Source organism: Hippopotamus amphibius, chromosome 16 (genome assembly GCF_030028045.1).
Source record: "Hippopotamus amphibius kiboko isolate mHipAmp2 chromosome 16, mHipAmp2.hap2, whole genome shotgun sequence".
Taxonomy (NCBI): Eukaryota; Metazoa; Chordata; class Mammalia; order Artiodactyla; family Hippopotamidae; genus Hippopotamus; species Hippopotamus amphibius.
This window is the reverse complement of record NC_080201.1, coordinates 13,796,993-13,822,230: the sequence shown is the minus strand read 5'-3', so window position 1 is coordinate 13,822,230 and position 25,238 is coordinate 13,796,993. Positions and strand designations below refer to the sequence as shown.

Genomic DNA, 25,238 nt, shown 5'->3' with positions numbered 1-25,238 from the left:
TAATAATGATTATACCTGACAACTGGCAAACACTTTATTATTTATCAAGCTTCAACTTGCTTATTAGATGTGGTGTCTTCCCAAAATCAGGACAGATGGGCTGAGAACTCAAAGCCCCACAAAATAGAAAATTAATTTTAAAGGTCCTGAGATGAGTTTTTTCCCTGAAAAGAATATTTTAAAGTAAGCTTATAAGTCAGTAAAAACAAAAACAAAACAAAACAAAAAAACTCAAACAAAAACACATTTGAACCTCCAAGATCTTAGAAATCCCAGTGTCCAGCAAGGAGACAGACAATGAAGAGGTCTTCTAGTACATATTTGTGGACTAGATGAATGAATGAATGGATGAATGCACGAGTACTAGCATCTTTAAAGCACATCAGTCTGAGAAAAACAACCGGTCCAGCTGGTGTTCTGATGCATTGCAGTCCCCTTGACCTTTGGTAAGGCTTAGAGGATACGTGTTGTTTCTTTTCGAAGTTCCCTTAAAATTGAGTCCATCACAATACATTTCACTAGTTACTAGAAATTTACTCAACACAATGTGGAATATGCTTCTCCTCCAGTCGGTATTTTGCTTTCACTTCTCAGTACCATTTCTCGTAAATTGAAGTGGTTTTCACGTGAACTGTATCTTGTGTGTTATGTGGCCGCTTAACCTGCTGAGAAAGACTAGGGATGGGGAGGGGGCGCCCTTCCACCACGACCCCTTTCCTGGTGATGGCAACTCAGGGACCAAACTCAAGTCACTGACTCAAGTCTAATGACCCCATGTATAGATGTTATCTTATCCTGTTATTGTAGTAACTCCTAGCAGTATCACCATTTAGCCTTCCTACGTTAAATAATAATAATGTCTATTTCATTGCTCACTTTTTAAATACTTCCGAGGAGTAAATCCCAAGAGTGTAGAGCTGAACAGAACACCCCAAAGTTGCATCTTCTCAATCCCTGCCTCCTCTTTTCTAGCCTGGACACCTATTATTACCGCTTCAAGTTGACCAACAAGGGACGTCGGGTCCAACAGTTGTTCTGGATGAATGAAGATTTCTGTCCCCAAGAAAAGCTGAGCAAGAAGAGACTGGTTAAGAAGGGACGTGCTAAAAGCCAGCCCCAGACCCAGTGCTCCCAGGCCCCCAGGGACCCTCAAAGCCCTGTATTTCAGCTCCACCCCATCAGGATGGAGCTGTACCCAGGCCAGACGATCGACGTGATACTTGAAGGCTATTCTACCACCCCCAGGGTAAGAGAACAGCACGTTTAGAAGCTATTATTCCCCTGAATAAATCTTTACTCTATTTCTTAGGAGAGTCCCTTGACATTTATCTGAAGAAAGGCTGTGGTTTCTCAAGGTTTGCGTACAGCACTGAGTTGCCATAGCAGCGCCCGTTGCATTCAAGGTTCAGCTCTGCTGAATTTTCTGTTTGTTTCTACAGCTACCATGAACCCAATCTTAAAATACCGTTTAAAGCAGGTTCTCATCCCCAGAGTCAACAGAGCCAGCAGGTCTCTGGTAGAGGGACATCCAGTGTTCAGCCAGAGCAAAGCCTCTTAACACTTAGCAGCATTCACTTAATATTTATTTTTAAGAAAGCGTTTATTTTATAGACACTCTCGGCTGCCGCTGCTATGCAGGTAGTGGGATAGCCTCAGTTCCCTCCCGCTCAGCTCGACTCAACAGCATCACATTTATAATCATTATCTTTCTACGTATCAATAAAGGAGCCGCATTTAATCTCCAGCAACTCTGATGTTCTGCTCGTGTTCACATTATCACCATTCTGCTTAAGACATTTAGGCAGATCCAACCACGTGTCTGTTTATTCCTAATCCCTCTTGGAGGTTGGAAACCATCAAAAACTTAAAAGAAAGACTTCTGAAATCACTTACAAGCCTCTTCACAAAGGCTGACTTTGTGAATGAGCAATGATGGTTACCTGAGCTCCTGCTGCTACCAAATTAGGATGTGATGCTGAACTTCCTCCTCATGAAATAGGAAACAGGAAGACATTGTCTCCCGGCAGACAAGATGGAAAAGCTGGTTCACTGCGTAGCTCCTCAAGGGTCACAGATGGCACTTTGCTTCACTTATGTTGTTTTTTTTCACAGAACATTTTCAGGTAAAACACATCCTCAGTTTTTTTTTGTTTGTTTTTTTGTTGTTGTTTGTTTGTTTCTATTTTTTGGGGGGTACACCAAGTTCAATCATCTGTTTTTATACACATATCCCCGTATTCCCTCCCTTCCTTGACTCCCCCCACCTCGAGTCCCCCCCACCCTCCCCACCCCAGTCCTCTAAGGCATCTTCCATCCTCAAGTTGGACTCCCTTTGTTATACAACAACTTCCCACTGACTATTTTACAGTTGGTAGTATATATATGTCTGTGCTACATCCTCAGTTTAAAAAAGATGATTGTTTCCCATTATGGAGTGTATAATGTGTTCTTGCTCTCTGTTAATGAGGGCTTCAGCCAACCTTCACTGAGCATGTACCACTTGACAAACACCGTGCTAGGCACTAAGGATCCAAAGATGAGTAGAATGCAGCCCCTCGTTTCAAGACACTGACAGTCTATTGCAGGAGCACATTTACAGTGCTGTGATCAAGAGTTGACTGTATCATAAAGGCATTAAATCTGAGCTGCTGGGGTTCTAAATTCAGCTTTACTAAAAGCTCCCCTGAATGTTCTTCCAAGTTCTGCTACATAATTGAGAAGAGACTTGAATTCATTAACGTCTGAAACCTGAGCAGACCTCAGTAAAGGCTATTCGTGATATAAATTCACTTTGGGCCCTTTCTGCTTTATAAAAATCTAGGCCTCTTGGGTCCAACGAAGTGTTAGTCACCATACACGATTTTTGAATATTCAAAAGTGAAAGGCAAAATTTTTCCGGCCAGTTTCCAGCTAGCCTGATCAGAAATCGTATAACTAGCATTGAACTCTAAGCCCATGAAGAATGTTTATTCAACTGCAGTACAGTTGATTTACAGTGTCGTGTTAGTTTCAGGTGTACAGCACAGTGATAGCCCACGAAGGATTTTTATCTGCCTCGTCCATCGCTGTTTTGTGTATCCAGTCCCTCACAGCCCCGAGGCATAATAGATGTGCCATGTATATACTGCATGAACTGCATGTGAATTGATCGTGTCCTCAGGGACAGTCAGAAGTAGACACAGGACCCATCTGGGACATATCTAACCAATCAGACTTTAACTGTGTGCTGGAGACCCATCCCTGACAAGCACCGCTCAGAAAAATGTGCTCCTCCCTGGTGCCTCCAGGCAGGTGGTTGAGAATCATTTCGCTGATTGTTGAGAATTAGGTTTTCTGAGCTGTGGCGGTTCCACACATGCTGGTACATCTTGTCCACAGGTGGTCAGAGAAAAGCTGGTGTGCCGCAGCATCATCGGGACACAGAAGGGGAAGAGCCTCTTGATGACCGTGACCATCGTCTGTGAGTTTGTGGCGCCGTTCATCCAGCTCTCCACCAAGCAGCTCGTGTACCGACTGGAGAAGGTCAGTGGGGCAGTGCTGGGGAGGGCCAGGCGCTCCCGGCAACGGTCCGCATGCTCACGCTTTCATTTCGGAAGCTAAATTAGCGGGAATCCTGTTACACCCACACCCAGCCAGTGTCTTTTAAGCTTCAGAGGCCAATACACATTCAACTAAAAATTCTGAATCTAAACCTACATTCTTTTGAAAAGTGAATTGCTATGGAAATTCTACTTCCATCATTCCTGATGTATAAGACCAAAATGAAGAGGTATTCCAGTGCGCTGAAAATGCATTTCAGTCCATCATTTTAACTAGGTAAAAAAAAAAATCACAGTATAGAAATGGATGGAGAGGAATTATTGATAATTGCAGTAACTGGTAAGAACAGCTACCACTATTGATTGGTATGTGCTGGGCATTGATTCATTACATACATTCTCCCAGTTGTCCCTCACAACAGTCTATGCAGGAGCTTCTCTTTCCTGTGATACGCAGGAGGAAACTGAGACATAAGTCCAGCAATTTTGTATATCACCTAACACTGCTTGAGAATATTCAGCTTAAACTATTTGACTCCATTCTTTAATGTATATGCGTGTAACTTTCCATGACTTTACGTGCCATTAAGGGTGAGTGGTAGGTGGCGGGGCGGGGGCAGGAAGGAAAGGGAAAGATGGGGATGACTGCTGCTCAGGGCAGGGGGCTGGGATGGTTGAGAGGAGGCAGAGACATCACAGCAGGACTTGACCTGGTCCTAGGCAGGTTTCCAGCAGGGAATTATTTACTATTCAGAACAGGTAAGTGTGGAACGTTTCCTCTGAGTCAAGGGCTGTGTGAATGCTGACAACCTGACATAGTCAAAGGTAAGATTCTGGTTGAGGTTACAAGCTGTCAACAAACTATTAAAATTAAATTGTTTAAATTACAATTCTAAACAGTGCTATGAAGAGCATGTATCAGGAGACATGACCTTATTTGTACGTTAGGTCATAGACAGCTTCCTTGAGCAAATGCCTCGAGTTGGGACTGGAAGGACAAATAGAAGTCAGTCTGGTGACAAGGGAGGGAGAGAGAATTGTAGGGAACAGCATATGCCAAGGGCCTGAGTCAGGAAGGAGCTTGGTCAGCATAAAAAAAAAACAAAAACAACAACAACAACACCTGAAAGGCCACCTTAGACAGAGACTATGCCGAGAATGACAGTAAAGCCCATCTAGAAACGCGGGCAGGGCCAGATGTGTGTCGCATGGCTGGGACACATGTTGTGAACTTCATATTTTGTTCTGGGTGACCATTGGAGGGCTTCAGGGAAGGGAGTGACATGGTCAGATATATTCATTGAAACAGTCACGCTGGCTGCTATGTGAAGTATTTATCAAGACCTACCACGTGCCAGGCACTGTGTCGTGTCATAGAGATACAGCAATGAGAATAGTCCCTCCCCAATGAACCTCACAGTCAACTGAGAAGACGAAGCATTCAGGAAGACCTCACGGTGTGATCTGTGCTGTCATAGGAAAGGACTGGGTGGGGCAGTGCCTAACCGGCCGTGGTGGAACAAACCAGGGTTTCTTCCACTAACAGAGGCTTGCGGGAGAATGTTCAAGACTGTTTGTTCTGGTAGTGCGTTCTATATATATTGTTCATATTAGTTAAATACTTGTTGAACACCCACCATGGAGGAGGTGCTCTCCCAGGAGATAAATAAGGGAGCTTATAGACTAGTACAGCAGGTGAGAGGTACAAGTTCAATTCAAATCAACAAATAATTTTTGAGCACCTGCAGTGTGTTAGGCAGTAAAGACACAGCAAAAATCCTAACCTAACAGTCTGGTGGTGGGGAATGCAGACACTGAAGCAGCAGGATAAAGGTTTCAGTTACAGGAGGCTAGACAAACCATGGCAATCTCCATGAGACATATAGAAAGAATTACAAGAATTCCTGCTGCAGTTATTAAGCTCTCTTTGCTGTTTTAAATTCTTCCTTTTTTAAGTAATCAGGAAAGGTATTTACTGGTGACAGCTGCACCAAACTTGGTGGCATCATGTTTTCTCTAAATGTGGCCATCCAGAGAAAATTCAGTGAAGATTTATTGAATAGCTATTCTGTGCAAGACATTACAGTGTATGTTAAATATGCAGCTTAGTTTCTTATTAGATTTTGTTTCCAAAGTCCATAAACACTCATAAAAATGTAGGGGTAATGTTCCTTTTCTTCTCTTTATATCCTTAAGCCTTGTTTTTTGTTTTGTTTTTTTTTAAAAAGCATATTCTTGTTTAAATGTCTATTGTTTGAATTTATCACTAGAATAAAACAGCAAATATTTTGAATATGACAGTGACTCATTGAATTAAAAAATGAATTGAGTCATAACACCCCATTTGTTTTTACCCTTCTCTCCTCCCTCCCGAATATCGCAAGTTTGAAATCTGTCCTACTACTGTATTTTTCACTGTTCATTTCCTGCTCACATTTACTCCCTATCAAGGACAATGGAGAAAGGTGACTTCATTACCCATGGTGTGCAGGAGACCTGTTAGGTGTTGGTATTCACATTTAATTACCTGACACCCAATTATCTGTTCTGTCTCCTTGTTTTCGGCTCAAAGCAGTATATCTGATTTCGTACCTTAGACTGTAATGATACAAAGCCTGCCTTGGGAAGAATTTTTCTGTAACTGTTTCCTCAGATCTGATCTACTGTGTAACTGCTGTACCATTCATAAGCCACAGAGATGAAACCACGTCTCTGTGGAACTGAAAAGGTCAATTGAAACTAGCAGTCAGCTTGCTTCATGAAGTCCCGCAGCAAATCCTGTCTCCTGATATCTGGTGAGACAAACAAGCCAGAGAGAAGGGGTCATTTTAAAATAGAACAGGTTCTCTGTGCATCAACTCTTTCTCATCACTGACCCCTAAGTGGCCTCTTGCCAAAACCAACCGAGTGTGGCTTCTTCACTTCAAAGCTACCTGCAGGGATGTAGCAGCCTGGGGGGACGGTCGAAAGTGCTGCTTCATCCCTCCCCAAACTGTAGTATGCAGTCTGCAGATGCAAGGTGAACCCAGTACCTATATTACCACGTTAGAGGGAGAGAAACAGTGGCAGCTTCTCATGATAAGTGCCAGACCGAACCTCCGAAAGAGCTTTGGGAGTACACAGGGGGCTAGTGGGGTACAACTGAGGCAGGAGGTTCAAGCCAACTTTATGGACTGAATGTGTCCCCCCAAAATTCATATATCGAAGCCTTAATTCCTTATATGATCATGTTGTAAGTGGGGGCTTTAGGAAGTGATAAGGTCATGGAGGTGGAGCCCTCATGAATGAGGTTAGTGCCCTTATAAGAAGAGACAAGAGGGACGAGCTCTCAACCATGTGAGGACACAGTGAGAAGACAGCCATCTACAAACCAAGAAGTGGGCTCTCACCAGAGACTGGGTATCTTGAACATCCCAGCCTCTAGAACTATGAGACGTCAGTGGCTGTTGTTTAAACCACTCAGTCTGTGATACTTGTTACAGCAGCCTGAACTGACTAAGACACCGTGGACACTGGTCACTCAAGCTTGCTCAGAGCCAGGGGCTCCAGGAACCACAGTGGAAGAAAGACTATGCTGGATAAAGAAGCAGAGACAGAGACAGAGCAAAACATGGAATCAGGGGGATTTAGCTGAAAGTGGAACAAGGAGAAAAGCAAATCAAAACAAAGAGACCTGGGAAAAATCGGAAGCTAGGGTTTTTGGAAGAGTCAGAGAATAGGAGGGAGATTCCCTTTGGAGGCCAGAGACTGAGGTTTCCGGTCCCCTCCTGCTGATATTAAAGGACCCCCTTTTCAAGGTACACAAGGAATAATGTGGATCCCAATGTCAGAATGAGAAACGTCCAGGCTAATCAGAAACTTCCAGCTCAAGATCCACTTCTGATGCTTTCTCCAATTGAAAAATGAAATTTGATCTAACATAGTGAAAGATGCTTCTAAATCAACTCTCCCAATGTTATCAGGAAGATTTACAGGAAATAGTTATGAGCATTTGTCAATATAGCAAGATAAGAATATTTGCAAATTGGGTATTTTAAGCATGAAAAAAAATATTGTGTCAGGGAAAAATGTTTTCAACCCACGTAATGACACATGGTTTCTTCCATAAGATATCACTAATTTATTAAACTTTGTTTTATGAGGTTATGGAAACTTTGATAGTAACAGTTCTATCTGGAGACATGGTTATTATAGGTTTATTTTTTTAAACCAGGCAACAAGAAAGTAAGAAAATCTAATCTGTGTTTTCTGGCTTATGTAGGATCACTTCTAGTGAGATTAGATAGATAGATAGATAGATAGATAGATAGATAGATAGATAGATATAGATATAGATAGATTCTATGCCTATAACTACATCTACATGAATCCCTTGTAGAGATTTAGATAAATCATTTGGAATGTATGGTGGACTACTGAGAAGTGAACCTATATAATATAGAGATATATATTATCTGTATCTAGGTAGATAGATAGATGGATCCATACATCTGTCGATATAAATAGAATGCTGATTCTGCTGTTGACAACCAATATCAGACGTTTGTTGCCAAAGGCTTACTATGTTTACCATAAGCTGGTTTGTTTCCTCTTTTCTCTTTTTTTGCAGAAACCTAACACTATCCTGGAACCTGATTACCAGCCCTTGGTCATGAAGAACATTTCCACCCTGCCTGTGAACGTGCTGCTCTCGACAAGCGGACCCTTCTTCATCTGCGAGACTGATAAATCCCCGCTGCCCTCAATTCCTCAGGTAACTGGACAAAGGGTGTCCTAACTGCTAGGCAGGCGCTGTCTGTGTGTGATAAAGGAAGAGAATGGTATTGGTACACTGCCTAACTTCAGTCCAGAAAAATATAAAGAATCCAGGAAACAGAGAAGAAAAAATACAGAGAGGAAAAAATCTAAAATGAGTCATAATGTCAATGAATTCCTATACCAATTGGTAGGAAAACCATTATTAACGATGTGAGAGCTTCTTGCCCATTATTATGACGATTTCTGATCTTCAGAAAACAGTGACTTCCCACTAATGAGAGGAAAGATCTTTTAATCCCCCTCAGATCTGACGGAAACTCAAATTTGACCAAAACTCAAAGCCCCATCCCTAAACCAGCCAGCCCATCTCAGATACTGAGAAATGTGAGCTGGGCTGAAGCAGGATGCTGTGAGCTCCCCTGGCCTCCAGCCTGGGGCAGGATGCAGTGTTCTCTGAACAGTCCCCCAAGATCATCCTCATGACCTTTGGCCGGGCGTGAGGACACCAGTGGCAATGGCTGGGCCCCGGGGCAGGCGGCACTGCAGAGCCGTAGGGAAGGAGGATTGAAGGAGAGACCAGCCCCACACCCCATGGTGTTCAGCCTCCCAGTCCAGGGAGACAGCTGAAGTGACACAGAGGAGGGAGGGAGGGCAGGCAGCAGTCGCAGGATCTCAGAAGAGGGAGCCTGTGACTTACGGACATTTGCTGTGAGCCACACCCGGGAGACGGATCTTTGTGGGAGACGGGGGACAGAGCCCCTTGGTGAGAGGGTGTTGCAGACAGGACTGCACAGCCGCCCCTCCCTCCCCTCCCCTCCCCTCCCCTCCTCACTGATTCTTTAGTGGGTCTCATTCAAACATGATTTGGGGGAAAAAAACAAACATCTAAGATCTTTGAACAGAAAAATAAAAGGAGGAGACGTTCATAAGCAAGAGGCAGGTGAAAACCTCCTGCAAGGGAACCTGTGCAAGGAAGAAACCCAAAGTACGAGCAGGGACTTCTGTACAGTCTCAGAGAAATCACAGATGACATGGCCTGTCTTTCAAAAGAGCTCAAGGACGAGACGCAAGTGTTCAAAGAGGAGATGAGGAGTGAACTCAAGAGCAGAGGAAAACAAATGGAGGAGAAAATGTACGTTCAAGATGAGCAGCTTTCTCCATCTGAGTGGTAGGGTAGACCCACTCTTGTCCCTCCTGAAATCTGAATAAGAGAAAATTAGGAAAGTTCAAAAGGAGAGACGCCCAGAGCAAGAAAATGAAAGGGGAAGAGGATGGGTGTAACTAAATCATGAGATTTAAACAAATCCCAGAAGGTAGAATGAGGAGGGGAGTGGGTGGCAAAAAGGCACAAAGACCTGAAGCGTAGCAGTTGCTCCAGTGAGGCTGCAAAGAAGTGGGAGTCATTCAGCCCAAGCAGCCTGGGCTTAGAGGCAACGAGTGAGAGCAGAGGGCTGAAAACAGAGGGATTCCGTGCACACCAGACAGCTGTCCTCGCCGACCCCACTCAAGAGACGTGGGCAGCTGGCTTTTATCCCAAGACATAAAGATAAATGCTCTTTGCCAGAGAAACTCATGAAAATGTTCAGGGAAATTTAATGTTTCCTGTGTCCGTGTCAACACCCCAGAATAACCGCTGGTGTCTGAGTTGTGTGCACCGCCTGATCCTCCCCTCTCTGCCCCAAAAAACTGTTCCATAGACCCGCCTGCTGTGAGAATTGAGAAATAGTGTCCTCAGGATTGCGGGGATGTCAGGAACTATTGTTTCTTTGTAATAACTCTTATAGTACATTTTGACCTTTTATATTACTTGCACATATAACTTTAATAAAAGCATACGTATAATTTTAAGAAAAAAGAACTACAAATCAACAGGAAAAATACCAACAACCCAATAGAAAAATAGGCAAAGGAAATGAACAGAGAGTTCACAAAAAGAAAAAGAAAATAGCTTTTAAATATATGAGAGTATGTCCAACTTTACTCATGTTAGAAGAAAACCAAATTAAAATTACTATGAAACACATTTTTTTCCTGTAAGATTGGCAAAGAGCAAAAATTGGATAATGCTCTGTGTTAGGGAGGGCATGTGGAAACAGCTGTCCCCCTGCGGTGCTGGGGAAGTGTACACTGGAAGATAGTATGCCAGTAGCCATCAACATGTGAAATGCCCATGCCCTTTGACCCAGTCATTCCACTTCTAGGAATTTCTCCTATAAACACAGACACAATATACAAGGGTATTCATTGCAACACCGATTATAAGAACAAAAGACTAGGAGCCAATATCTATTAAGAGGAGGTTGGTTAAATAACTGATGCCAGAATTCTCTGATGGAGTGAAATGCAGTTGTTAAAAAGAGTGAGGCAGGGACTTCCCTGGTGGCGCAGTGGTTAAGAATCCGCCTGCCAGTGCAGGGGACACGGGTTCGAGCCCTGGTCTGGGAAGATCCCACATGCCTCAGACCAACTAACCCATGTGCCTCAACTACTAAGCCTGTGCTCTAGAGCCTGTGAACCACAACTACTGAGCCCATGTGCCGCAACTGCTGAAGCCTGCACACCTAGAGCCTGTGCTCCACAACCAGAGAAGCCACAGCAATGAGAAGCCCGTGCACTGCAATGAAGAGTAGCCCCCACTTGCCGCAACTAGAGAAAGCCTGCGTGCAGCAACGAAGACCCAGTGCAGCCAAAAATTAAAATTAAAAAAAAAAAAAAGTGAGGCAGCTCCATATGCACTGATGGATTATCCCCCAATGGAAAAAGCAAAGTGCAGAACAGGAGTGCATATGTGTAAAAAACAAAAGAACACATATATGAACGTGATTTTGTATTCATGCAACATCTTTATATTCATACAAGGATAGATAAGATGCTTGTGTAACCTTGGTTACCTAAGGGGAGGGGAACAGTTGGCTTGGGTTACAGGAAGGGAGATGGGTCACAAGGGTAACATGCTTTTCATTGTCCTATCTATTCAAAAATAAAAATGAAATGTTTTTAAAAAATAAGGCCACACCTTGTCCTGGGACAAAATGATATATTCAACAGGGAGACATATCTTAGTGAAGTTACCAGTCTTATTGATGACCAAAGAATTCTCTGGCTTCTAAGCAGAAAAGAAGAGACCCACCAAGGAAAGATTTTAGGCTAACCTTGGACTTCTCCACACTTTTGATCAATTCTCTTAATCATGAAGGGTTGATAGTAATAATTGGCATTTGTATACCATACACTATGTGCTAGGCACTGCTCTGAACGCATCGCAAATATATTAACTCATTTCAGCCTCTTACAAAAAGTTAGGCACTATTATTACCCCCATTTTACAGATGGTGAAACTGAGGGCTAGGAAGGTTACAATTAATCCCTCTTGTATAAGAAATTTTTTTTTAAGTTTTGTTTTTAATTCAAACGTGATTTTTTAAAATAAATTTACCTAATTCCATTTTTGTAAAATGTTATTTATCTATCTGTCATGTGTGGACTAATGTTTTACCAAATGTGAACTCTGAGAAATAGTTATCTGGTAAAATTTTGGGTGAGTGTCTAACTTCTTCTTTGTGCTTTTGTATATAATGTAAAATTTTGTGGCTAGGTATCATTTCCACAAAACAACAAAGTCATTCTTCTGGAAAAAAAAAATGTTTAGATCAATCTCCAAGATACTTAAACACCAAGCACTGCGATGCCTAGTGCTGCAGATGCCATGGTCTACAAGAATGGCTTCTAAATTGTGCCAAGCCACCTGTGCCAGGTGGCCGGCAAGGCTTTCACAGGGGCTTAGCCAACTGAGGAGTCATTACCCTCTCTCTGACTCTTGAATCAGGTGATTGGCTTTATCAACTGAAACCTTCTGATCATGTCACTGAAGTGTGCAGTTAAAGAGCTGAACCTTAAAACTCAGTGGAGAGGAAAGTGCTCTGTAAACAGATTCGTTCCTGTGCGTGTATTCTTCCTGACTGCCTCAGCGCACTTTCTGCAAAACCAGGAGGTAGCTTTCATGCCAGTTAAATGTGGGGATTAAGCGATTCCTAAAAAAGCCAACCCAGAGCCAGGTTTTCTATGGGAAGGTGTTTCTGTGGCCTTGGCATCAAGGAACACATGGGGATTTGAATCAAAGAGAGAAAAGAACAAACACAATCTACCGAACAAACTCCGTACAGCTCTGGAGTGTCATTTTAAGTTGAATAGAAAACAGCGGAAAGTGGATAACACTGTGCTGAAGAGTTAGAATTGCAAACGTTAGAAAAGAAATTAAATTACCTAATCCATCCCTTTCTGGGTCACCCTCGACAGAGCCCCTCCCCCAGTCCTTTAGAAAGCTTTTTTAAAATTTTCTTAAGCAAAGACATTTTCCCACTTACGTAGGAAGAGCATTTTACAATCTAATTTATTTTCATTTAAGAATATTTTATAGTTATGCATTGCAGATTTTCCTTTTACAACTCCTCAATCCTTATAACCTCACAACGCTTATCAAAATCTCTTCTTTCAAATCATTTTTCTCCAGATTTTTCTTGCTTTAATTTTTAACTGTTAAAAATATATGTGTGTATAGAGATAGACAGATATGGGTAGATATAGATATCGATGCAATATACTAGCTGTTTAACTATATAAGGTGTGGATACTTAGTTATGGATAAAGTGTATATATACATGTATTTCCTACTAATCTGTGTGTCTGTCTATATGTATGTGTATGTGCACATACATGTACATATAACTTCGGTTGTCCTATTTCGTGTATCGGGTTGGAAATGCACAGTATGGAGGTTGGTAATTCCCCCATTATCTTCTTTGTAGCCTATTAAACTGGAGATGGGTGAAGAAAAAGACCTGCTGGTCAAATTTGACCCTTCCTACAAAAATGATTTGAACAACTGGGTGGCAGAAGAAGTTCTAGCAATCAAGTATGTGGAGCACCCTCAAGTGGACAGCCTGCACCTGCGTGGAGAAGTGAATTACCCCAACCTCACCTTTGAGACCATGGAGCTGGATTTTGGCTGTATCCTGAACAATACCGAGGTGATCCGCTACATCACCATCACCAACTGCAGCCCCCTCGTGGTGAAGTTTCGCTGGTTCTTCCTGGTGGACAACGACGAAAATCAGATAAGGTACCAACCAGCATGGCAATCCTGCAGAGCTCTCCTCTGCTCTTCATTTTTTTCTCTTTCAGGCTTTGCACTGGGTTTCCTGTATTCTGAGTACTGGTCTTTCATGAGTACTTTTGGTTCCAACAACTAATTGTTGACAGAAGGTACAAAGAGCCATGGTCCATCCTAGGTTTCCAAACAGGAAAAGCAGATAAAACATCTTTGAAAGCCCCAGTTGCCACCAAATTAACAAAATGATATCCCCAAGCCTGCTCTAATTTTGAATCTAGTTGTTGGATCATTAGAAAATTTATCACTAAAAATAGTCTTTATAGAGTTTTCTTAATAAGCATTTCAAACCCAAAGCACAAATTGAGTAGCTATGTGCTGCCTTGAGCGCCACCTTCTGCATATTTCAGTGGGTTTCATTCTGGCCCATATATGTATGTATGTGTATAGATATGTACTTATGTACAAAATATTAGGAGGTGGTGAGTGCCGGAAGGGAAAAGCCGTCTTCATAATATTTGGGTTTAGAAGTGTCTCTCCCGTTCAATTAGAAGCTAAATCCAACTTAATTTGGAAAACACTCCTTTAAAGAAATAGAAACAGCCTATTTCAGTCAGGTCTCAGCAACAGTTTCATCTGGGTCAAAAGCCACGCTGGTGGCCGGGATGAATGGGCTTCTGCATATTTCCTTATTAGATGTTTGGGCAGCTCCGTTTTCAGCACCTGAACGTTGAATGGCCAGTCATAACTGGGAAAGTCTCATGTTATTTCTTGGCTGGTCGATGCTTCCTGTACACAATCCTCATTTTGTGTATGACAGTCATCCTTTCCTTTCCTGCGCCTGTTTCCATGGTAACTATGACTTGCTCTGGATGTCTTCCAAAAACATCTGATGATGACCCAGTGTAGCAGTGAAGCCAGTTCTGGGCTTGAGGGATGGAGCCTGCTCATTAGGTGCCAACGACTGTTCAGGTTTGGGATGAAATTCTGTAGATGGTGAACCTTTAAAATAATTATGGAAAAATCAGCCAACCTGACCTAATGAGTTCCGAATACCAGATTGTGTGAAGTTATTCTGATGTAACACAGCTAAATGAATTTATTCCATCTGGGAGCAGGGGACGTGGTTTTTTTGTTGTTGTTTTTTTTTTTTATTTTCGAGAGGCCATTTCCATAATTAAAATAATGACATTTTGAAAATGCACTTGGTCAGTACTGGAGATGATGCACCCCATTTTTCATTGGCTTAAGCACTCATTTAATCATTTTTTCCTCTTCTTCTTTATCTTCTAATATCTTGATACGGAGCCTCTGCTTATATTTCATTTGTTTGTTCGTTCATTCATTCATCCAGAGTCACTCAGAAACCATTTGACAGGTGACTCTTATGCACCAGAGACTGTGTGAGGTATCAGGGATACAGAAGTGAGTAAGGCAGGATCTCTGAACCAAGGCTGTCGGGGTAGCAGGTGTGTAGACCATGGTGGACAGGTGATAGTGCTGGGCTCTGGGGGAGGCCGGGTCGTGAATGCTTGCAGGGGTTGGAGAAGGCGACACTGAGAGGCTCAGTTAAATACTGCAGATGCAGAAGCAGGGAAACATCCTCAGTAACAGGAATAGCATGTATGTAAGTTAGGATTCACGGATTCTGTTGCAAGTGACAGGAAACCTGACCCTAAGTAAAAATGAAAAGCAACATTCATTCACTGGTTCCCGCAACTCCAAAGTCCATGTTCACTCTGGCTTCTGGCCTGGCTTAAAGCTAGGACTCAAAGAATGTCACTGGAGCCAGGGTCCCTGTCTCAGCTCTGCTCGCCTTCATGTGTTAGCCACGTTCTCAGCTGTCAGACCACAGCTGCTCTCCTGTGGTCACCAAGTGCTGCCAGCACTCCTGGGGCTGTATCTATGCCAGGAGATTCTGACCAATGCAAAGGAACACGAGCCTTGATCCCAGAACTTCCAGGAGATCCACTCTGATGGGACCATCTTAATCACCTTTCCTGTCCAATCCCCTCACAGGTCACTGTCAGGGGAGGGCGTTGGCCTGGCCGCGTGCCCCACACCAAGGGCTGCAGTGGTGACCTCAGGACCACATGGACTGAAGGGGTGGGAGTGGGACAGATCTGCAGACAAAAACCGCAGTATGGGGGGAGGAACGCGGGAGAAGCAGGTGGCACGTACCTACCCGTGTCCACAGAGGGCCCTTCATCACAGCCACAGCGCAGACTCCATTGGTGGGGGGCACTCAGGGGAGACGAGTCCAGGCAGGTAGGTTGGCGGCAGTGTGTGAGAGGCCTGGTATTCCATGATAAGCAGCTTAGACTCTTTCTTGGAGGCAGTGGTGAGATTTGTAATCAGGAGACTGACAGTCAGGCTTTTTCCGAAAGATAACCCTTAGCAGCATTCAGCACAGTTGTCCAACTCCTCCTTCCTGAAATACTTTCCTTTCATGGCTTGAATAGCACCATACTCTCCTGCTTTTCCCCTTGTCCCCCTGCCTGACTGCTTCTCGGCTCTCAGCCAGCAACCACTCTGCTGGAGTCGTAGGACGCAGGGCTCCCTCCTAGGCCCTCCGCTCTTCCTGGAGTTGCGCCCACCCGCAGCTTCACTTAGCCCCAGTTGCAGAGGCTTCCAAATGTGTATCTCCAGCTAGACCCCTCGGAGTTCCAAGTGCATCACCTTCTTTTTTTTTTTTTTTCCCTATGAAGTAGGTGTTTTTTTTTTTTTTTTGGGGGGGGGTACATCAGGTTCAATCATCTGTTTTTATACACATATCCCCGTATTCCCTCCCTTCCTTGACTCCCCCCCCTTGAGTCCCCCCCACCCTCCCTGCCCCAGTCCTCTAAGGCATCTTCCATCCTCGAGTTGGACTCCCTTTGCATCACCTTCTTGATGTCTCCTCTTGGATGTCTCACAGGTGACTCGTGTCCAGAGTGCCCCACTCCACACTCAGGCTCTCCCCCTGCCCCCTCCCTGCCTCTCCTCCAGGGCCCCTGTCCCGTAAATGACACCACTGTCCTGGGAGGCATCCAGATTCCTTCCTCTCCCTTACCCCGCGCACCACATCAAATCCGTCACCAAATGCTACCTATTCCACCTTCTAAAAACCTCTCGTTCCCATTCCCACAGTTGTTACCCTAGTTGAAGTCCCCATTGCCTCTTGCCTGGACCACTGCGACAGCCCCTGGCTGGGCTCTCTGCCTCCACTCCTGTGCCACAGTCCATCACCCCCTCAGCAGCCAAGTGAGGAGCATGTCGCTGCCCTGGTTTTCAGCCTTGAAGGATACCCATGCCTCTTGGGATAAAGTACCAAGCACTCACTGTGTTCTTCAGGGCTCAGCATGGGCTGCCCCTGCATCCCTCTCCAGCTTCTTCTCACTCTGCTCTCCCCTCACCACACTGACCTTCTGTCTACCCACCATGCCCTCTCTCTGCTGGAAGCTCTCCCCTCTCCTCACCCAGGTCACCCCGCTGCCTCAAGTCTGAGCTTAAACGTCCTTCCCCAGGAAGCTTTCTCCGAGGCACTTCCCTACCCGAGGTCCCCTCTCACAGGCACCGGTAGCCCGTCTCCTTGGTGACTCATCACATTTGCCACTGTGGCTCATGTTCAGCCTCCCAGCTGGCTCTTCATCCCCACGAGACTAGGGAGCATGTCTGTTCTGTCACCGCTGGGTCCCAGAGCCCAGCACAGTCTGTAGCACAGAGTAGGTCCTCAAAGGATATTTTCTAATTAGTCAACTGCTCTCCCTGCCTCTCTTGTTTGTAGTGACAGGAGAGCCATTTCATAGCTGATTTAACATTCTTTTCTGTCAGCTTCCTGGCACCTGCCAAATGGAAAGGTTCAAGGCATAAATGTCACCTTGAATAGAAAAATAAAATGCCACTTGCTGTCCAGACAGGCTCTGTCTGTGCAGCCCATCAGAAAAACATGAATCACTCATTCGCTAAAGGTCACTTTTATCAGATACACCAACACGAACCTTTCTTTTCCAATCAGAATCCTTCTAAGCCTCACAATTAGTGAAAGAAACACAAGCATAAAAGGGGATTTTCTTTTTTCTTTTATTAGGCAGGATATGAGGAGGCCTGGGCACTCTCAACATTGCTACCTGTCACAACACACATACATCACACACGTGGGAGTGTGTCTGTACACGCATGTGTGCGTGCGTGTGTCTGTGCATTTGGGAGTGAGTGCACATGTGGGGGGGTACGTGTGTGTGATTTTGTAGGCAATTCTGACCCAGACGTTCAAAGCATCTCTCTTGTTTGAGCGTATTTTTGTTTTCACGTTGGGCCTCATGTCACACGTTAAGAACAAAGAAAGAAGTGAGGTGGGCAAGCATGTTAGGTAAGCCAGTCATTGCCTTAGAAACCTGCGCATCCACACGAGTCCATGTGCATGACGGGCTTCTAGACTGACTTTGGTAGATGAGAGTCCAGGCGTTCACGCATATGCACGTAGCGAGGGAGCTGGGGTGACACATCAGGGCTGGGCACGGCTGCCGTCGCGGCCAGCACTGCAGGAACGTACCCTTTCTTCAGCCTGACTGCCCAGCCAGATAAGAACATGATGCTTCATGGCATCTGTGTGAAAGGGGAGCACAGGGAAGCCCACAGTCAAACCGGGCTCTGCTTTTAAGAGACCAGAGAGAACCAAGCAGATGCAGGCTCAGCTGGCGTCTGTGCCCAGACTCAGAGCCGCAAGCTGAGGCGATGGTAGAACGTCAAGCATGTGCGCCACGTGGTCCCCAAGGACAGCTTTGCCTTTTCGCTTCCAAATCAGATTATAAATAAATCAAATACAAGAGCCTAAGGGAGCCCAGCCTGATGGCCAAGGAACGTGTGTTGTTCTCATGCTGATTTTTCTCTGATGAGCGTCACTTGTCCAATATTGTGATTGGAAGAGGAGGGTGGAAGGGCTGGAAGGGCGGTGGAGGGATCTCATCGCCTGGATGCTTCCGTCTGTCTCTTCATCACCCCTCACTTTCTCTTGCCTTCAAAGGGGAACTTTTTTAAGACACTGTATCAGTGGTAGTTGAGGTCCTGGGCTGTGGAATCAGACATGGCTGTTAGAATCCCAGCTCTGTCCTCCTAAACATGTGACCCTGTGCCCTGGGTTACTTGCCTGTAAAATGGGGATACTGCAGAAACCGAAAAGAGCTGTCGTGAGCACTAAGTGTTTGTAAAGTGCATGTGTCTCCGAGATGACACATGGAAGAAAAACCTGAAATTGATGGCCGTTTTCAGGTCTCAAAGGGTCCCTTCCTCTCCATTCCTTCCCACCAAGTGCTGCTAAGTGAAGCGCTTCCCAGAATCCTATTGTGTTGGAACCATAGAGTCCTTAGGCACTAAGATGATGGTGTCCTAGGACCCTTTTCCTTCTGAAGGATAGAAAATCCCTTTCCTGTACCAGGCTGCACTCATCAAGACTGAAGCCAGGCCTTCACAGGCCACAGTCGTGTGTGGTCAGGAGGACCAGCCCGAGTGGCCCCTGTCCCCCCACCACTCCTCCCTGCAGCTAGGTGAGCTCACACCCATGATCAAGGACAGGCCCTTGCTTTGCCCAAGGGCCCAACCAAGAAAACAAAAATGTTTAGGGGGAAAATATGATTCTTTATTTTTTTTTCAAAACAAAAATAATTTTATTGAATCCCATGGGGCAGGCACTGGGCATCCTTGCACCCCAGCCTTACGGGGCTGCTCAGTGTGCTAAGAACCTGGCCTCTAAGGCAGCCTCCCGCTCAGCCACCTGCCCCACGTGACCTTGGTGGATGGCTGAGGGTCCCTGAGCCTTGACTTACTCATCTGAAATGAGGGCGATTATAACGGCACCTCCCACCTATGGACGTGGTGAGGATTGACTCAGCTCCTACTGCAGAGCTCTTGGATCTGTGCCTGTCACATAGTAGATGCTCAGTAAGTGTCAGGTGTTTCGGCCACTCCTTTACTGAGGAAATTGAGTGGATTGGCACCGCTGTAATGCTAATACAGAACCTATTTGAGAAGCAGGATCCCAGGGGTGGCTTGGAGACATCTTCTCCTGCAATCCACCAGAAGCCGTTTCAGGACACAGAGAGGCCTCACAGGCTCTGAGGGCCGCAGGTGTCTCTTGCTGGCTTGAGCTTCTGTCCCTTCCATAAATATCCCTCTTCCCCCCAGGCCCTGCACCTCTCAGAATCCTTCAAGCTTCTGCAGTCGTATTTTTTTCTTTTCCACCTCCCAGAGAAGTTTGGATAAGAGACAAAAGTGAGCATGGGGCCTGGGGGCTAGAGGGAAAGTGAGGGAGCGAAAAGGGTCAAAAGAAGGAGCAGAAGTGGCCACAGCTGGCCTCGGGCAGAGTGCCAGGTCAGGCTCGTATGCCCCTCCCACCCCCTTTCTTCCCTAACTCTCTCCCTACTTGTACTTGAGCCAGAATGACAATTTCACAGCCCAAAGGATGAATCCAGTGCAAACAGGGCCTATCCCCCTCGCCTGTATTAGTTTCCTATTGCTGCTGTAACAAATCACCATAAGCTGATGCTGGCAGGAAGTAGACAGCACGCCTAAAGGATTAGTCTAGATGAGATCAAGAAAGGGAGCAGAGGCCCGAAGGCACAAGGGGTGAGAGTCTTAACCAGAACCTCTGTGGCCTCCCTTACCAACTCAGGGTGTTATGTGACCTGCTCTTCTGAGTCATGTATGGCTGAGGGTTGAGGGGCAGTTGATCTAAGAATACTCCCTGAGCAGCAGGGCAAAAGTACTGGGGGTTAGAACTTCAACATAGTATTTCAAGGGGGACCGATTCAGCCCAAAATAGTCTTTAACTTAAAAAATTTAAATCAGTAAATATATGAGTAAACATTTGAAGAGTAAAACGGTCATGGTATCAGAAGCCCATGAGTCAGGGAAGTGGTAGCAATATGACTGGACAATTCTGCAGAGCCAGGTCAGGTCGGGTGTTATAGGCCATGCTGAGGAGTCTGATTTTTTTCAAAATGTAGTGAAAAGCCGGGGAAGGGTTTAAAGTGAGAGAGTGACATAGGCTACCATGGACCAGAGTCAACAGAAACAATAGTCCTTAGACCAACAGGAGCTGCAAGAGGTCGTTATCAGCAGACCTGTTAAAGGAGGAGCTGACTCATTACAGGCACTTCTACTGGGTATACTTAAGGAAGAAGGACAATTATCTCAGACAGTGTCTAAGATGCAAGCAGGATTTCTGAACTAAGAAAATGGTACATTATGGGTAAACTTAAACTACCATTAACTTCATAAAATAATAATAATGTACAATCTGGGGGATTAATATAATATCAATATGGGACTGAACTACTATACAGTATGGAAGGGAGGAAATTAAACATTTTATGTCTTTGAGTTGTTCCAGAAGAGAGAAAAGGTAAACTTTAGACATTGATAAGTTTAATTAAAAGAAATGAAAGTATATATCTAGAAGAAGAAAAAAAAAGTGAAGGGGAAAAATACAGTCAATCCAAAGTAAATCAAAAATTACGGGAAGGGGTAACATGAGAAAAGATACAGAGAAATAAATAAAATTACAAAATAAAATGATAAAATAAATCCAAATGTATCAGTAATTAAAATCAATGTAAATAAAGCTAGCTAAGAAAATTATTATGCTTCTGGAATTTACTCACAATTATTTTAAAAAGAGATATCTGAAAAATAAGGACACAGTCACGTAAAAGGATGGAAAAAGATAAAACAGGCATAAACTGAAGGGAGTTCTGAGGAAGCTATGAAACATCAGTTAAACTAGACGATTTTTTTCATTGTTTAAAAAATTTTATTGGAGTATAGTTGGTTTACAATGTTGTGTTAGTTTCTGCTGTACAGCAAAGTGAATCTGTTATACATATACATCTATCCATTCTGTTTTTTAGATTCTTTTCCTATATAGGTTATTACAGAATATTCAGTAGAGTTGCCTGTGCTATACAATAGGTCCTTATTAGTTATCTATTTTATATATAGTAGTGTGTATATGTGAATCCCAATCTCCCAATTTATCTCTTCCCCCACCCCCTTTTCTCACTGGTAACCGTAAAAATAGACTTTAACAAAAAAGCATTACCAGAGACCAAGAAGGTTACTAGGTCATTTAAAAAGTTCCACTCAGCAGAAAGATATAATAATTCTAAAGTTCATACATCTCAGAACATAACTTCAAAATACATAAAGCAAATACTCATAAGACCACAAGCAGAAATAGACAAATCCACTATCTTTAATATCACTCTCTCAAGCAGACAGAAAATCAGCAAGACATATAGCTTGCATTGCCTCATGCAGTAGCCACCAAGCCTCATAAAGCTATTTAAATTTTTAAAAAATTTTTAAATTAAAAGTACAGTTCCTTAGTTACACTAACCACATTTCAAGCCCAATAACCGTATGTGGATAATGGCTATTGTATTGAACAGCACAGATATAGAACATTTCCATCACTGCAGAACGTTCTATGGGACAGTTCTCCTACAGACAATTTGAACACAATTAGCAGTCTCAATAGAATTGATATATGTGAAACATCCCACTAAGAAAAAACTCTTCCAGCGCTGTGGAACATTTATGAAAAATTACCATGTACTAGGGCTTAAAGCAAATCTCAACAAATCTGTTATGTTTGAAATCAGCAAGTATGTATTTAAAAACAAACAAGTAAATAAGAACATAGGCTTAGACATTTTAAAATACACTTCTGAATAACCTATGGGTGAAAAAAATCATAATGAAAATTAGGAAATAGATTGGGTGGTGATAAAAAAAACAGTGAAAATGAAGCTAAAGTGGACTTTATAAAAATTTTATTGGATTATAGTTGACATAATGTTGCGTTGGTTTCAGGTGTACAGCAAAGTGAATCAGTTACATGTATACATATGTTCATTATTTTCAGATATTTTTTTCTCATATACATTATCACAGAATATTGAATAGAGTTCCCCATGCTATACAGTAGGTCCTTGTTGGTTATCTATCTTATACATAGTAGCGTGTGTGTGTTAATCCCAAGTTTCTGATTTATCCCTCTCCGCCATGCTTCTCCTTAAGTAACTTGGTAAGCATAAGTTTGTTTTTCGATATCTGTAAGTCTGTTTCTGTTTTGTAAATAAGTTCATTTGTATCATTTTTTTCAAATTAGATTCCACATAGGAGTGATACCATATGATATTTGTCTTTCTCTGTCTGACTGACTTCACTTAGTATAATAACCTCCAGGTCCATCCATGTTGCTGTAAATGGCATTATTCATTCTTTCTTATGGCTGAGTAGTATTCCATTGCATATATGTACCACATCTTCTTTATCCATTCCTCTGTCAGTGAACATTTAGGTTGCTTCCATGTCTTGGCTATTGTAAATAGAGCTGCAATGAACATTGGGGGTGCATGTATCTTTTCTAAGTATGGTTTTCTCAGGTTATATGCCCATGAGTGGGATTGCTGGATCATATGGTGATTCTATTGTTAGTTTTTTAAGTAACCTCCATACCTTTCTCCATTGTGGTTGTACCAGTTTACATTGCCACCAACAGTGTAGAAGGGTCCTCTTTTCTCCACACCCTCTCCAGCATTTATTGTTTGTAGATTTTTTGATGATGGCCATTCTGGCTGGTGTGAAGTGATACCTCATTGTAGTTTTGATTTGCATTTCTCTGATAATGAGTGATATTGAGCATCTTTTCATGTGTTTTTTGGCCATCTCTATGTCTTCTTCAGATAAATGTCTGTTTAGATCTCCCCATTTCTTGATTGGGTTGTTTGTTTTTTTTTTTTTGACGTAGAGCTGCATGACTTGTTTGTAAATTTTGGAGGTTAATCCCTTGTTGGTCGCTTCATTTGCAAATATTTTCTCCCATTCTGAGGGTTGTCTTCTCGTTTTGTTTATGGTTTCCTTTGAATGCAGAAGCTTTTAAGTTTCATTAGGTCCCATTTGTTTATTTTTGTTTTTATTTTCATTACTCTAGGAGACAGATCATAAAAGATCTTGCTGCAATTTATGTCAAAGAGTATTCTGCCTATGTTTTCTTTTAAGAGTTTTATAGTGTCCAGCCTCACATTTAGGTCTTTGATCCATTTTGAATTTATTTTTTATGTGTGGTGTTACAGAATGTTCTATTTTCATTCTTTTACGTGTAGCTGTCCAGTTTTCTCAGCAGAAGCTAAAGTGGACTTAAATGAAAATCTGTAGTCTTAAATCAGTGGTTCGCAACTGAAGGCAATTTTGCCCCCCAGGGGACATTTGGCAATGTCTGGAAACATCATCATCATCATCATTATTATTATTGGCATCAGCATCTTAACCAGGGGGAGCTACTGGCATCCAGTGGGTAGAGGTCAGGGATGCTAAGTATTTTTCAATACACAGGACAGCCCCCCAAAACAAAGAATTATCTATTCAAAATATTGCTACCATTGACAGACTCTACTTTAGATGCTTATGTTACAAAAGAAAGGAGGCTGAAAATTGAGTTGAATATTCATAGCTATAAAAGTTGAGTAAGTAAACAAGTAAAGCCAAAGAGAATAGACAGAAGGAAATACTGAATGTATGAACAGAAACTAATGAAAGGGAAAATTAAATAAAATGCAAAGCATCAACAAAGCCAGGAGTTGGCCATTTGAAGAGACTATTAATAAAATTGACAAATTCAGGCAAGACTGATAAAGAAAATAAAAGACAGCTGTTACTAAGAATACACAAGTGACATAACTACAGTTGCAGCAGATATTAAAAGGATAAAATTTTCATGAGTAACATAACAGCAAAAATTTGAAAAATTGGATAAAATGAATAAATTCTTTGGAAAATACAACTTAATCAAAACTAACTTTAAAAAAAAAGAAATCCAAATGGTCTTTTAAACATTGAAGAAATTGAATAGTTTCAAGTCTTTCTATAATAAAACACCAGTCCTCATAGACAAAGGCAAGCTTTTCCAAGCATTCAAGGAACAAATAATTCCAAACTCGCCCAAATTCTGCTTTATATTGCTTATTTTTTTATTGATTTAGAGTTGATGTATGATATTAAGTACAGGTGTATAATATAGTGATTCACAATTTTAAAGGTCATACTCCATTTATAGTTATTATAAAATATTAGCTATAAAAATATTAGCTCTATTTTCCATCTTGTACAATATATATTCTTGTAGCTTATTTTATACATAATAGTTTCTACCTCTTAATCCCCTACCCCAATATTGCCCCTCCCCTCCTCCCTCTTCCCAATGATAACCACAAGTTTGTTCTCGACATCTTTGTCTGTTTCTTTTTTGTTACATTCACTAGTTTGCTGTATTTTTTAATTCCACATATGTGATATCATACAGTATTTGTCTTTCTCTGTGTGACTTACTTCACTTAGGATAATGTCCTCCAAGTCCATCCATGTTGTTGCAAATGGCAAAATTTCCTTTTTTTTTATGGCTGAGTAGTGTTCCATTGTATACATGTACCACATCTTCTTTATCATTCGTCTGTTGATGGACACTTAGGTTGCTTCCATATCTTGGGAATCATAAATAATGCTGCTCTGAACATTGGGGTGCATTTATCTTTTCAAATTAATGGTTTTGGTTTTTTCTGATATATACCCAAAAATGGAATTGCTGGGTCATATGATAGTTTTATTTTTAGTTTCTTGAGAAACCTCCATACCGTTTTTCACAGTGGCTGCTCCAGTTTATGTTCCCACCAACAGTGTTTGGGGATTCCCTTTTCTTCAGATCCTTTCCAACATTTGTTTTTTGTGTTCTTTTTGATGATGGCCATTCTGACTGGTGTGAGGTGATACCTCATTGTGGTTTTGATTTGCATTTCTCT

The 25,238-nt window shown here is 42.7% G+C and overlaps 1 protein-coding gene across 1 annotated transcript in view; it reads left to right on the top strand.

The window, feature by feature from the left end:
* Nucleotides 1-25,238, top strand: part of HYDIN (HYDIN axonemal central pair apparatus protein) — a 346,192-nt gene that overhangs the window by 178,767 nt on the left and 142,187 nt on the right. Inside the window, exons 19-22 of the mRNA XM_057713331.1 lie at nt 973-1,246; nt 3,379-3,522; nt 8,149-8,292; nt 13,103-13,416. Coding sequence (XP_057569314.1) covers nt 973-1,246; nt 3,379-3,522; nt 8,149-8,292; nt 13,103-13,416 — 876 coding nt within the window. The remainder of the gene's footprint in view (nt 1-972; nt 1,247-3,378; nt 3,523-8,148; nt 8,293-13,102; nt 13,417-25,238) is intronic.